We start from the raw sequence: 14,652 nt of genomic DNA, 5'->3' as shown, positions 1-14,652 counted from the left end.
CATTAACAATTTAAATGTTCATATGCTAAGGGTTAATGTATTTTTCACACAACCCTGTGAAACAGGAACTATTATTATCCCCACTTTAAAGGTGAGGAAACTGAGACGCAAGGAGGATTAAGTAGAAGAGCCATGCAGTCTGGCTCCACAGCCCATTTTCTTAATGACCATGCTATACTTGATCTCTGAGACCTTTCCAGTTCTAAAATTCTGGGTCCATGTACATTTAAGGCAACTTAAGAACATTATTAAACCCTTCTGCCTCAGCCACCACTTAGCAATTAACATTCTTAAAATATGCTAAGAGCCTTGTTCTGAATGACATCTAACTTCACCACATGTGTGATCCTGACAGACCTCTGATGAAGGATTATAATGGAAAGAAATGGCTCGTTTGTATCTGGTTATCTGTGTGAGATACTGCCAAGTGCCAAAGAGCCCAGAGGAGATTTACATGTCACTCAAAATTCTTCTGAAGCCAGGCCTAACAATGCTTTTTCAAGGAAGGGACAGGCACCAGTCTGGGTGAGTGCCTACTACATTGTTCAAGAAAACAAATGATTAATGTCACACACCCAGTGAGCAGGAGTAATTCCAGGCAGATGACCAGGTGTGTTTCTAGATCAGTGGTCAACAAACTTTGTCAATGGCCAGATAGTAAATGTTCCAGGCTTTGTAAACTGCATGTCATCTCTGTGGCATATTCTTTGTTTTCTCCTTCAAATTTTTCACAAATGTAAAAACCATTCTTAGCTGTTGGGCCATACAAAACCATGTGCTAGACTATAGTTTGCTTACCCCTGTAGTAGACCATTGGATAAAGTCACCTTTTAAACTATATTATGGTACATTTTTGAGAGTTTTTGGCTGCTACAACAGTCACAAGACCATACTTAAGTTCCCTAGAATTCTAAGTTACACTAAAATAATCCAGCTGACAGAATAAATGATGAAGCAAAGAGTGTAATATACATACTTATTTATTTCAGTGTTTATTGAATGCCTAATACACACAGGGTGTCAAGCACATGCTACCATCCTTATGAAAGTATACAACCCAGGACACTATGATGTATATAACCCAGTTACGTTTCCAAGTGAAGTAAAACCTATAAAGGTGCCATAGGATAGGTTAAAAAGGAAATAGCTACAGGGGTTCTGATGTAGTAAGAATTCCATCTAGTAGGAGCAGGAACATCAAAGGCTGCAGGGGTGGCAGTAATTGAAACAGATTAAGAAGTATTAAAAAGCTGAATGGCAGTGAAGGAAAGTCCCACACAGTCTGAACACCTTTAGCCAAAGCATGACAGTGGGAAAACACAAGTTGCATTCCGAGAAAATTAAGTCGTGGTCCAATTTGTTCAGCTTCAATGACATGGAAATTACTTGGAACCCTGGAGAGGAAAACAGTGGGAAACAGGGTTGAGTAAGTCGGCTGGGAGGGCCAGAGTAGAGAAAGCCTTGAATGGCATGCTAAAAAGTGGATCTTTTTAGCTCTCTAGGCAGTAAGGAGACATGAAAGGTATCTGACAATATAGCATTATGATCAGAGGTGCGTTTAAGGAAAGTTACCCCAGTAATGACAAATATGATGCATTAGAGAAGGCAGAATGTCCCAACACCAGTTAACAGGCTATGCTAAAAATCCACAGGTACTAGAGATAATAATAATAATGATAATCAAACACTAAAAGAGAAAAGATAAAAGCACAGCTAGAACTACAAGTACTTACTGTACATATCACTGACTGAATTTAGGCTGATGGAGAGAAGGAAAGCACATCAGAGATTCAGACACAACTAGCAGAAAACAAGAAGTCACTCAATAAAGCTTTTAAGCAAAGGAATAAAAAATGGAAGTCTGTCTTAGGAAGATGAATCAGTCAGTAGTGAATAAGACAGAGTAGATACAAAGAGACTAGAGTCCATAAGCCCACCAGAAAACTACAACAGTAACCTATCCTTACAGGGGTGCTGGTCTGAGCTTGGATCATGCATGGCAACAGAGATGGAAAAGTTGCCACGGATAGGAATTATTTCAAAGGCCTCAAAGGAGGCTAGTGGCCAACTATATAGAGTAGATAAAAGAAAGAACTCAATCAAATCTAACTGCAATACTTGGGGCCAAATAAATGGGAAAATAGTTAAGAAAGAAGTGGGAAAATGGAAAGGAAATAAAGCCTGGAGAGAAAAATGAAGAGTTCCATTTAAAGTATAATAATCTGCAAATGACAGGTTTCGATGCAGAAATGGCCAGAAACTATTTAATCCTAAAGAACTAGAATTTTGAGTAACAACCCATCCAGTTGATAACCAGCTATCCCAATAGGTATCCCATTAGAATGCTTAATGATCTGCTGCTACAGAAGCTTTACTCATTCATTCAACAAGTATTTATTGTATTACTACTATATGCCAGACAGTGTTAAGCACCAAGAATAAATTAGTAATGAAGGCAGACAGACCCTGTCCCTGCCCTTATGTAGCTTACAGTCTACAGAGAGATGAGCAAATGGACAATCAGAATACAATCAGGTAAGTGTCAGTGATGAGGAAAATGAAGGTGCCATGGAGCATGTAAGAGGGGTATCCAAACCAGAGTTAGGGGTATATCACAGAAAGCCTTTCTACAGAAAGGAGATCTAAGCTATGGGTGGGGTGCTTAGAAATCAGGAAACAGATGACACAGTAAGACCTTATAAGCCAGTAATTACTCTGAAATGATTCAAATAGAAGAGGGAGATGACCAGCATTTGGAAAGATAAATCTGGCTATATACTCCAAAAAGCAGGAAAGAAGTAGATAATTAAGCAGACACCATCAAGTAGTCATCCAAAAAATAGGGAAGCGTCCAAGCTAACTCCCCTGTTCTGACTTTCTGACTTGAGACAATACATGGATAGTAGTACCATTCACTAAACTAAGGAATACAACAGGAAAAAGTTTTTCAAGATGGAGAGGGGACTTGAGCTCAGTTTGGGTCATGTAAAGTGTGTGTGTCTTTGAAACATCCAAGCAATTTAACGCAGTCTGGATATATGGAAATAGAGACCGGAGATGTAGACTTGGGAGGGATCTGAATGCAAATATAACACGTTCATGAGAAGACAAAAGGCCCAGGTGGAAACCTGACAACAACAGCTTAAAGGCTCCACCGAAAGCTTTCCTCAGCAGAACTAATACATTCTAGATGTTATTCATAAAACTATTAAGTGAGCTTTGCAAGTAGTCTTTTTTCTACTTACTTAGCTAGAATAAGAAATTATGATTGGCAAGGGAAAAAACAATGGCTCTCTACTACTTGAGCGTATTTTCAGATGCAATCAGTATCCATTTTTAAATACAGTATTTATTTGTACAATGTCTCTTAAAATAGCTACCTGATGAATCAATAGACAGCCTGTGTTCCTATGTGTATATGTTCACCTGGACCTTAACACACTTTTAGTTGCCAGCCAAGTTTAACTGAAAAAAAAGTCAAGAATCTCTGTCAAGTACCTTCAAATCTCGGGTACCTGTTGCCTCTGAGGAAGCCCAGAAGCTAGGCTTTTCAGGAGGAAAGGCAAGACCTCTTCTGAGACACTGAAGCAGAACTGAATATACGTATTCCCCCAGATTTGGTGTAAGGTTTGAGACCACAGAGGAAGTTCTCCTCTCCCTCAAAATAGTGAGAAGCATTGAGAAATAAGAATAGTTCTGTTAAGCAAAAGTATACAGATCCTGAAACCAAAATCAACTCCTTCTTTTAAGTTCAATCGGGTAAAGAAATCCTTGTTCATATTTTAGTGTTTTAAATGACCCTCAAGAAAGCATTACAATCAGAGTCTCACAGTGCAAGTATGAAGTGGACTTAAATGCCATCAGTGCTACTCCCTGACAAGAGGACCGAAGCTGGGTCTGTCACGTAACCTGAAAGTATCTTTCAGAGTAGAGGCAGGAACTGTGTGATCCTAACAGACTGAGTTCACTCATGGAAAAATATGAACTAAGCAAAGTCTATGCTAAATCTTGACACTCACAGAATTAAGACACAACTTCAGTGGAAAGGAGCTTATGCCCAAGAGGAGAGAAGGCACGCACACAAATTCCTATACGTGTGAGAGGCGAAGAGAAGGCAGGACTGGCATCACACTAATGAGCATAAGTGAACGGGGCGGGGAGAGAGAGAGGGAGAGAGAGAAGAAAGGACTCCCAGCTTGGAAGAACAATTTAAACCAAAACCAACTATGGGGTGGGGTGGGGGGACACAAAGGCCAAGCATGCCCTCACTACAGATCCAAGAAAGAAGAGTAAAAACAAGTTTTCAAAATTTTAAACTCTGAATCCTCTAGTGAGGGTTAAGTCTAGAGCTCTGTTTCTGTTTACTTTTCAAGAATCTAAAACATCTATACAAAGAACCCTGCCTGGCTTTGAATTTTCCAGTATTAAGATTTAGAAAAGCTCAAAAAATTGTGCTAAGAAGACAAGATCCTCCAAATTCGTAACAGGAAACGTGGCATTTTCCCAGATTATTTTCTGGCTGCAACGAAGAGGGAGAATGGGGACCACACTGCAGCAGCAGGATTTATAAATATGAATTACAGGATAAGATGATTTTCCAAACATCTGTCAGAAGTTAATTTGATCCAAGAGAAAAGGGGGGAAAAGAGAAAAAAAGACTCAAGAGAAGCCAAATACAGTGACTAATACATGGAACTTTTGTAGACTTCAGTGGGTTGATGGCCTCACGGGCATTGCATGCCCACTCTACAATAATAAATACACACACTCTGTACAATAACGCACTTCATACCATTCAAAGCCCTTTCCCACGTACCTTCTCACTGGATTCTCACAATGCACACAGTGGAGATCTCTGGTTAAATGTAAACACAGAGACCTGGTACTTTGAACAGGATATATGAAGTGGGAAGAAATGTAGAGATGGCATGTAGCATAGTGTTTAAAAGAAAACACCTTTGAATAAAGGAGACCTGCTTTTAAGTCATGATTCTGCTACTCCCCAGCTATATAATCTTGGGTTAGTAGTTTCAGGTTTTCTTCTAGGGTACTTTACCTATAAAATGAGGATAATAACTACCTCGTGGAGTTGTTACATGAGATTAAATAAAGCCACGTAAAACAGCTAGTATAGTGTCTAACAAAGAGTAGGTACTCAGTAAGTGAAAACTGGCAAGGGTAGCTTTCAAATGCTCAGTCCCTACCTGGTATAAGTAACAGTTACTAGGCTATCGTACCAGCTCAAATCATTCAGAAACAAAGTTTTACCCTAGATTTAGATAGAGCTCAGATACCTAAATGTTTTATGACAAAGCAGGCAGCTATTAGAAACAGCCCCTGAAGATTTATTGTCTTTATATTTTATAATGGAGTGGGAAGAGGCATAAGGAAAGCTGAATAGAGTATGCAGAGGAATGGTCTATTTTTATGATTTTCCAATTTTTGCTTAATGATGTACAGAAAGACCTGGACATTATACCATATCCCTTTCCCTATTGTTAAAACATAGGCTCCTTGGGACATTTAATCCCTACCGCTGAATGTCCCACTTTGAGTACTGTGTAGGATGTGCTTTGGAAACAAGTTCTATGTCCATTAATTTGATTAGTAAGAGGAAATAGCCATCTTTTTAATTTCTCAGTTCTATAAAGTTAACTAAATGGAAATATCTTGACTGGGATTAGAAATCAGATTTTCTACTTTTCAAAAGTATCATGCCTTGAAAAATATAAAATAAGGAATTTTCATTTGTACAAGTTCTCAAAACAGACTCTGAAACTTGCTATTGTCCCTAAATCTTTAATCTAGGCTCGACTATGCACTTGACATGGTCAAGTTGTGTGACTGTGTTTGTGAAATTAATCACCAAATTGCTATTTCAATCTCCTGAGAATTTCATTCCAAAAAGATTTGATCCTTTTTACTAGATTCTAACTCCTGCTCTTTTTTTTTTCATTAGAGTGAGAATGCACTGCCATCTACTGGATTCTGAAGATACTGCTGCTATAACTTTTAGTCTGAGAAAAAAATTCTTACCAAGCTGATGCTTTTTGTACTTTGTCAAAAACATAGTAGTTATTATGGCAGTATGAGTTACATAAAAATAAAACCCCAGAGGGGTACCCGGGTGGCTCAATTGATAAGGGTCTGCCTTCAGCTCAGGCCATTATCCAGGGTGCTAGATGGAGCCCCCAGGTCAGGCTCCCTGCTCAGTGGGGAGTCTGCTTCTCTCCCTTCCTCTGCCCCTCCCCATCCCACTCATGCTCTCATTTACTCTCTTGCAAATGAATAAATAAATAAAATCTTTAAAAATAATAGGGTTAAAGTGGGTAGAAGAGAGAAATAATACCAACCCCTCAAGATTTTTATTCTCAATTATTGCTATGATAGTCCCAAATATAGCATGCATTCACCTACATTCATTAACAAGCTTCTTTTGAGCACGTGCTATACTATATGCCAGGTACTGCTGCAAGCGACACGATGTCAATGCAATAGAATTAGAGAGGTAATCTCTTTTATCATAGGGTTTAGATCCCAGTGAGTAGTTTCCATTTATTATTGAACTCTGCTCATGTGCCAGGCTTATACTGTACATTATCACTTTTCATTCTCCAAGGATGAGGTAGAAACTGTTCTACATATAAGAGAAAAACTCAGAGATGACTTAATTTGACCAAGATCTCTCTCAGAGGTAAGTTGCAGAAGTGCCTGGAATTAAACTCACATCAATCTGCCTCCATAATCTGTATTTCTATCTACTAGGAGTATACACTCACCCAGGTAAACTGTCAGCATCCTCCCAAAAACAAGAGTAGCAAAAAAAAAAAAAAAAAAAAGTAGCTGACAAAAGGCAATTTAAGCAAAGATAGCCTTGCATATCTATACAAAAGGCAAAACTCCTAAACTGCGATCTGAAAGGTTTCCAGCTTACTGGATAAGGAGCTGGTCCAATAACCTCTTACTTCTCATGCTCCCCAAATGCCATTCTAGAAGCTCAATCCACCCAGAAAACATCCCTCCCAGCCACCTAGCTTTATTCACCAACCTCCATCCCCTCCAACTTCAAGCCACAACAGAGTTCCTCTCTGGTTCTCCACCGTCTCCAAAAGTTAAAAAGAGCACCTCTTCCTCTTCAGATTATTTAAAGTTCTGCTATAATTCATATAATTCACCTGTGTTATCTGCAAGACCCAAATAACTGACATTTTCAGAAACAATTTTTCAAACTAAATCCATCTGTAAACCAGAGCTCTTCTGGAACATATGATGTTTTATCTCACCTAAAAGAAATAAATATTTGTGACTCTGCATCTAATACTTTTGTACCCCAAAATACTTAGTTTAATAATGGGCACAGAATATTTGATATTTATTGATGGAAAAAATGACTTTTGCAAATACAGACAGAAGATTTTCATCATTTACTCAATCATCTTTTCATCCACATTGCTGTTGAATAGCTAAGGAGTTCCATGTTTCATATGCCAAAGAAATGCAATCTTACTACATAAAATTAACGAGAACATATCACTCCCTAATAATGTCAGCAGAGGTTGCTGAACAACAGATTCAAACGCACAGCATATTTTAGTCAAAGATTTCCTAATGTGTTAAGTAGTTTCCAAACAAACTCCTAGGAGTGAGACTGAACTACTTGTCCATTGTCCTATGTAGTTGAGAGAGTGACCAGGCTCCTAAAAACTCGAAAGAAATGAGTAAAACCTTTTCGAGAAGCAGAAGAACAAACAAAGAAGCAAGAGTTCTGAGCAAATTAGTAATTTCAGCTTTTAGACCCATAAAGGCTGAACGCACTTTAAGTAATATGGACAGAGGGAAGATTGACAGCAACATAATCATCAAAAGTAATAGTAACAGTGTTTCAGGTCACGATTAATGTAAAACAACAAGAATGCTTGAGAACTGGTCAACAAAAATTCTAGTCACTCTTTATAAAGTTGCTTTAAAATGTACTTCCTTTCACCCCACAAGTTTAAGTCTTCTTAGTGTACATACGTTCTTAAAATACAATCCTATTCTCAAAGCCTTATTAGTTTAGCATTTTATAAAATCCTTTATGAAATATGTCCAACACAGATATGTCTGCAATTACTGTCATTACAAATATATTTGGACTTATTTCTGCCAACTCGACTACATGTTTTAGTTTACCATTTGTTTTCTTTCCTCCCTCCTACTAGTCAACAAAGTTTTCTACTCTTTATAGTCCCTTTTTTCCTCTGCTACTTAAAAATATATATTCTCTGGTTTTTAACATACTCTAGATACTTCCACATTTTTAACGTGCACCCCGACCACAAATTTTTCTAACAAATTCTGTAGTTGTTTACTATCTTCCTCCCAGACAGATCAGTAACCTCATTGAGTCTTAACTCTTTACACACCCTCCCTCCACTCATTATTGCTGTCTAGAGCAGTGCTTCTAAAAAGCTCTGCAGCCAATGACCAGGTGCTTTTCCTTCAATCCATTGTGAACTGATAATTTTGTAAAATACAATAAAAAGGCAAAATAATGTCAAATTGCTATAAAAGTTTTGAAACATTTACTCTCACTTTTTATACTTGGCTCACCACAGACTAGTGACAGTTCTCTTTTTTTTTTTTCCCCCTTTCTTTTAAGATTTTTATTTATTTATTTCTCAGACAGAGAGCACAAGCAGGCAGAGTGGCAGGCAGAAAAAGAGAGAGAAGCAGACTCCCTGCTGGACAAGGAGCCCGATGCAGGACTTGATCCCAGGACCCTGGGATCATGACCTGAGCCGAAAGCAGAGGCTTAACCGACTGAGCCACCCAGGCGTCCCTAGTGACAGACAGTTCTTAGACTAGCCCTGGTCCACAAACTATATTTTGAATAACTATAGTCTAGTTTGTTTTTACATAAAAACATATAACTTATTACATATTAAGTTTCTTTTTGTGTGTTAGTTTGCTGTCAGTAGTTAATTGCATTCACTAACATTGTAACCATTTTCATGTGTCTTGCTGTAACTTGCTGTTACTTCCTACATCTTCCCTTTGGGATCACTTCTCCGCCTCCAATTCAGTATAGATAAAGGGTCTGTGGGAAGTAAATTCTCAATCTGTGTGTCTTTAAAGTTGTTCCTCTTTCATCCATGCTCTTGACTGAAGGCTGACTAGAAATACAGTTATACATTTAACAGGTAATAGCACTCTGAGGATCATTTCTCCTGGCATCAACTGTTACTGTCGCAAAGTCTGCTGTCAGTCTAATTTGTAGGTAATACTTCCTTTCTCTCTGCTCACTTTTAAGACTTCTCCTTTTTTTTTTTTTAAGATCTCTCCTTTTAAAATTAACATTAAAGATCTGCAGTTTGTATGTCTTTTTTTCAGCCTCCTTCTATAATCGGGAGAGTCCTACCAACCTCAGCTTTGCGCTCATTTTCTGTTCATTTTGCCCAGAGGAGCGCATCTTTCAAGGACTAGGCTTCTGCCTACTACTTCTCTCCCAGATGGGTTTATTTTCTTGCTTTTAGTTTGTTTTAGCAAGTATGTCTCTTGAAATTTCTCTGATGTCACCAGTCACTAGGGGTTTTTTGTTTTGTTTTGTTTTTGTTCTTTGGGTTTTGGGATTTGTTTGTTTTTAAACCTATCACTGCCTTTTGTTTGGTGCAGTTGAGGGTCTCAAAGTGTGCACTTACAAGGACATCTTGACTGGAAAAACTGTTTACAGCTTTCTTTACAAAGGAAAACTAATGCTTTTTAAGGTTCAAACTATATATCAGATGTTCACCTGAAAGTTGGTACAGGGGCAAGATAAGGCTGGCATCTAAATTTGTAAAATTCACTAACTGAAGGACTATAGAATAATATATACCACTTATTACAATAATATATATTCAATAAACTTTTATTGACCATTTGGTCTTGAATCCCAGCTCTGCTAATTAGTAGCTCTGTAATCTTGAGAAAGTCACTTAACTTCTATGTGCAGGCTTCCTCTTCTGTAAAAAGACAACTGTGAGGTTTAAATGAGTTAAATTATGTAAAGCACTTAGAACAGCACCTAGCATTATTATCAGCTCACTGGACATTAGCTGCTATTATGATTATTATGATTATTATTATTATTATTACTAGGAACACTCTGCACTCTTGTTTCCACACAGGCAAAAGATATCCTACTCCTAGAGCCCAATTCCCTGCTCAGCAGTGAGCCTGCTTCTCCCCTTCCCTGTACCTGCTGCTCCCCCTGCTTACACTCTCTTTCTCTGCCAAGTAAATAACTAAAATCTTTAAAAAAAAAAAAAAAAAAGATGTCCCACTCCATATCCCAGGTCCTAAAAAGAACACTTCCAGTTTCTCTGCGTCCTTCTTTTCCTTTCCGGGACAGGCAGAGGACATACCTGACAGCTGAGCTTGGAAGACAAAACATAGCATGATAGCCTCAGTTCTTTCCAGGTTCCCTCCCAGTCAGAACATCCTGCCTACACCACACATAAATTCTGCTTTTGGCTTGGAGGATTAGGCTTTGTCCTTGTTGTTTTTTGGGGAAGATTCAATTTGGGAGGAAGTATATACCAGCTCCTTTAGTTGTAGAATTTAAAACACGTTTGCCAATTAATTTTATTAGAAGTAAAGCCAACATTCTGATCTCCATTTATCTATCACCTATTTTATTTCTAATCTTGCTCCAAACTCAGAGGGAGAAGAAAGGGGTATTAGTCACTGGCTATCCAAAACTTCAATTACTAATAGTATCTGACTACACAATTTTTATGGAGATTAAATAGAATAACAGATATAAAGCTCTTAAAAGTGTTTGATACACAGTCACGTTCAATAAATATTCACTTTAATATTATTACTATGTACCAGATATTGTACTAGACAGTGTACTAGTTACCAGTTGCAAGAGGAACTTAATCCCTCAACAGGGTTGGAATGGATAACCCTATACGTGGGATACTGCAAACAAGAACAGTAGCCATCTCATAATTCTCTCAGTAAATCAAACATTTTTACTAAGCAAATACCATGCCTAAAGAACTGTGATAGGTACCGGGAATTCAAAATTATATATACAAATCTGTCCTTAAGAAGCTTACAGATTAGAGGATCTATACAACAAAGGAAGAAAGAATTATAAAGTGGTATTTCTTATGTCAAAGGTATACACAGTGTTGATAAACTTAAGGAACCCAGAATATAAGGGCTTTAAACAAATTTTTTTAAAAAAGCTTATCAGAGCTTGAACTGAATTTGGTGAAGTCAACTAGAATACCTTCCTTTTGCCAAATCCAATGAGCAATTTTCAGTCCTCATCTAATCTGCCCACTCCTGCCACTTATATGCCAAATACTAAACCAAAACAAAAATCTCTTTCATTGGCTTCTGAGAGCCTGTGAGACTCCACCATCTTTTCCCTATACATCCCTCATCACTCCTTCTCAGTCAACTTTTCCAATGCCTCTACCTCTTCTTGGCCCTTAAAAGTTGGAGGCCTCAAGACTTGGTTAGTAAGCCCCTTTTTCCCTCACTGTACACCCTGTCCCTAGCCTGAACTCATTATTTCAGTGACTGTTTGCCATTGGCCCCACATTCCTATCTCTACTCCACTTCTCCCCTCTGAACTCCATCTGCACACGGGTATCTTAAAGGCATCTCAAAGTCCATATGATCAAATATCAGCTCTCGATCTGCCTCCATGAAACATGGTCCTCTTTTAGCATCCCTCAGTTCTCCTAGTGCCTGGAATATTTATTTATCCCATTACACTACCCAAGCCAGAAACCCAAAAGTCATCCTTAACACCGTCTTTTTCCTTATACTCTAAATTTGAAGGATACCGGGTCCCAACGATTTTTACCTCCTAAAACTTTCCTAAATCCACTTTCTCTCTTTTGGGCCATAACCCAGTTTCAAAGTATCAGCATCTCTTACCTAATATAGTACATGATCCTCCTTTCTGTCTTTCCACATATATTCTTACCTCTTCTACAATTATTCTTTACTATAGACAGAGTGAAATTGTTAAAATATAATCAAATTATCTCTGTCATGCTAAAAATCCTTCAACACTAAAAATCCACTGCTCTTAGGACAAAATCCTTTAAAAAGTTCTATATGATATGGTCCCTGCCTTCCTGTCCACCCTCATCTGGTATCATTCTTCCTCATCACTCTGACCTTCCTTTAGTCCCTAAAACCCACCATGTGTCTTTCCACTTCATGGCCTTGCAACTTGCCAACCTCCTCTGCTAGAACGCTGTCCCCGTTCAGCCCCCACTCCCTGCACTTGGTTCATTTCCACTCATCCTCTGGATTGTAGCCTTAAAAGTCTAGTTCTCGGGCGCCTGGGTGGCTCAGTGGGTTAAGCCTCTGCCTTCGGCTCAGGTCATGATCTCAGGGTCCTGGGATCGAGTCCCGCATCGGGCTCTCTGCTCAGCAGGGTGTCTGCTTCCCCCTCTCTCTCTGTCTGCCCCTCTGCCTACTTGTGATCTCTGTCTGTCAAATAAATAAATAAAATCTTTAAAAAAAAAAAAAAAGTCTAGTTCTCAAAAAGACAGTCCCTAGAGTGTACGGAAGATCCTCTCTACATGCTTATAGCATTACCACCATTTGTGTTTATACGTATTCACCTGTTAGGTCACCTCACCAGCGCTTGTCTCCTCCACACACTCCTGCTGGAAAACATCCATCTGCTCACCAATGTGCCTTTAGCACTTACAGAGAGGGCACAATGGCTGACAAACGGCAGGTACTGAATAATTAGCTGCTAAATGAATGGAGCATTCCAGAAATAGCATTTCACACAACGAAGAATTATGAACCAATGTGATCACTAAGAGCAAGTAACATAGAAAACTCACCTCATTGTTTTGTGGCTAGTATTAAGTGGGATAAAGAACATGAACCACCTGGCATAGTAACACAGATAGTAAGTATTTGGTAAATATGAATTCTCTTCCCTTTCCTTTCTCTAATTGCCTGTAGATATAGAGATAGCACTGACTATAGCACCACTTGACTCACAGTTTCTTAAATTTACTCAAAGTGTAAAAGGTATCTGAAACATTTAATAAAACTGTATTGTACTTAATCAAAATTCACCATTGTTTTCACTCTCCAAAGAATTACACAGAATAAGAGCAAAAAGCCCAGATTTTCTGTTAAGAAAATAATCTGGATTTAGAAAAGATGAATCGGGGTTACAAAACAAGTTTTCCCTTTAAAAAGCATCACCCTAAGCCACACTAAATAAATGTACAATGATACTTAAAACAAGATTCTGTTTACACAGAGCTTTTTACACTGTATGTCAAGGCACAGCTACACTAAACAAAACTCACAGCATTAGGAAAATCCTCTTACCTTATGTTCAAATGGAGCACCATAGTAGCCATCATTCAGCCCAAAAATTATTTCATTTTGGTTGCGGGCATGAATCTAAGAGAGAAGAAAAACATGCTATCAGTTTTTCTCATTCCAATTAAGTTTTATTATGATTAAGGCGTGACAGTTACAGCAAGACCTATTTCAATGCTGAGAAACAGGATGACTAACCTAACAAGCCAGCAGAAAATACAACATTTATCCTAAGACCAAGTAATCAATTGAGTGCTTCCTGCTTTAGTGCTTTAGTCAAAGGGCTCACAAAATCATTATACCGAGATAACAGGCATGATCATTCACATATATTATCTACAAACACTTCTTGAGATTGCTATGGAAAGGTTATTTCTGAAATATAAGGGATCCAGAGACATACTATACATTCTCAGATCTCAAAGGAAACACAATCCAATTAGTCTATAAGAGTGCTTTAAAAATTATAAAGTCCTAGGAAAAAAAAGATGAATATTATTTTCTATTTTCAAGAAGACAGTTTAAATTTAGATAATAATATGTAAGTTACAATCACTCTGGACTCCAGTTTCCTAAAGTAAAAATGAATGAATCAGATTATGTCTGTTATATCATACTTCTGTGCCTACCCCCATCTCCTATGGCTAAATCCAACATATCATCTAAATTTCACTCAAGACTATCAATCAATTTAACCTAAATGACATCTTGATTCAACAACAACAGAATACACATCACATAAGAAACATTTACCAAAAAAGAGACTTTATATTCTAAGGCCATAAAATAAAAACCTCAGAAAGGCTGAAAAGATTGAAATCATACAAACTAAACTCAACAGAATTCAAGTAGAAATCCACAAAAGAAAGATACCTGGAAAATCCACAAATGTTTGAAAATTAAACACCATACCTCTAAATAACCTATGGATCAAGGAGAAATAAAAGGGAAATATTTTGAATTGAATGAAAATGAAAATACAACATCAAAGTTTGTGAGTCACCATTAAAGTAAGACTTAGAGAAAAATTTAGTAGATGCTTAATCTAGAAAAGAAAGTCTTGAAACGGTAAAACAAAAATCCTACCTTAAGAAACTAGTAAAGAAGAGCAAAGTAAACCCAAAACAAGCAAAAGGAAGAAAATTAAAGGATAAAATCAGAAATCAATGAAACTGAAAACAATAACAATAATCAAAGAAACCAAACACTAGTTATTTGAAAGCCTAAGAAAACGGATAAATCTCTAAGCAATGATCAAGAGAAGAGAGGAGACAGAAATTACATATACCAAGAACGAAAGAGGAA

At 37.7% G+C, this 14,652-nt stretch overlaps 1 protein-coding gene across 1 annotated transcript in view; it reads right to left on the bottom strand.

The window, feature by feature from the left end:
* Positions 1–14,652, bottom strand: part of LOC111159380 (UV radiation resistance associated) — a 324,480-nt gene that overhangs the window by 241,197 nt on the left and 68,631 nt on the right. The window contains exon 5 of the mRNA XM_022521795.1: positions 13,354–13,428. Coding sequence (XP_022377503.1) covers positions 13,354–13,428 — 75 coding nt within the window. The remainder of the gene's footprint in view (positions 1–13,353; positions 13,429–14,652) is intronic.

The sequence above is a fragment of the Enhydra lutris genome, unplaced genomic scaffold, assembly GCF_002288905.1.
Source record: "Enhydra lutris kenyoni isolate GAN:26980312 unplaced genomic scaffold, ASM228890v2 scaffoldscaffold68, whole genome shotgun sequence".
Lineage (NCBI taxonomy): Eukaryota > Metazoa > Chordata > Mammalia > Carnivora > Mustelidae > Enhydra > Enhydra lutris.
The sequence above is the reverse complement of the archived record's forward strand: the minus strand, read 5'-3'. Positions and strand labels throughout refer to the sequence as shown.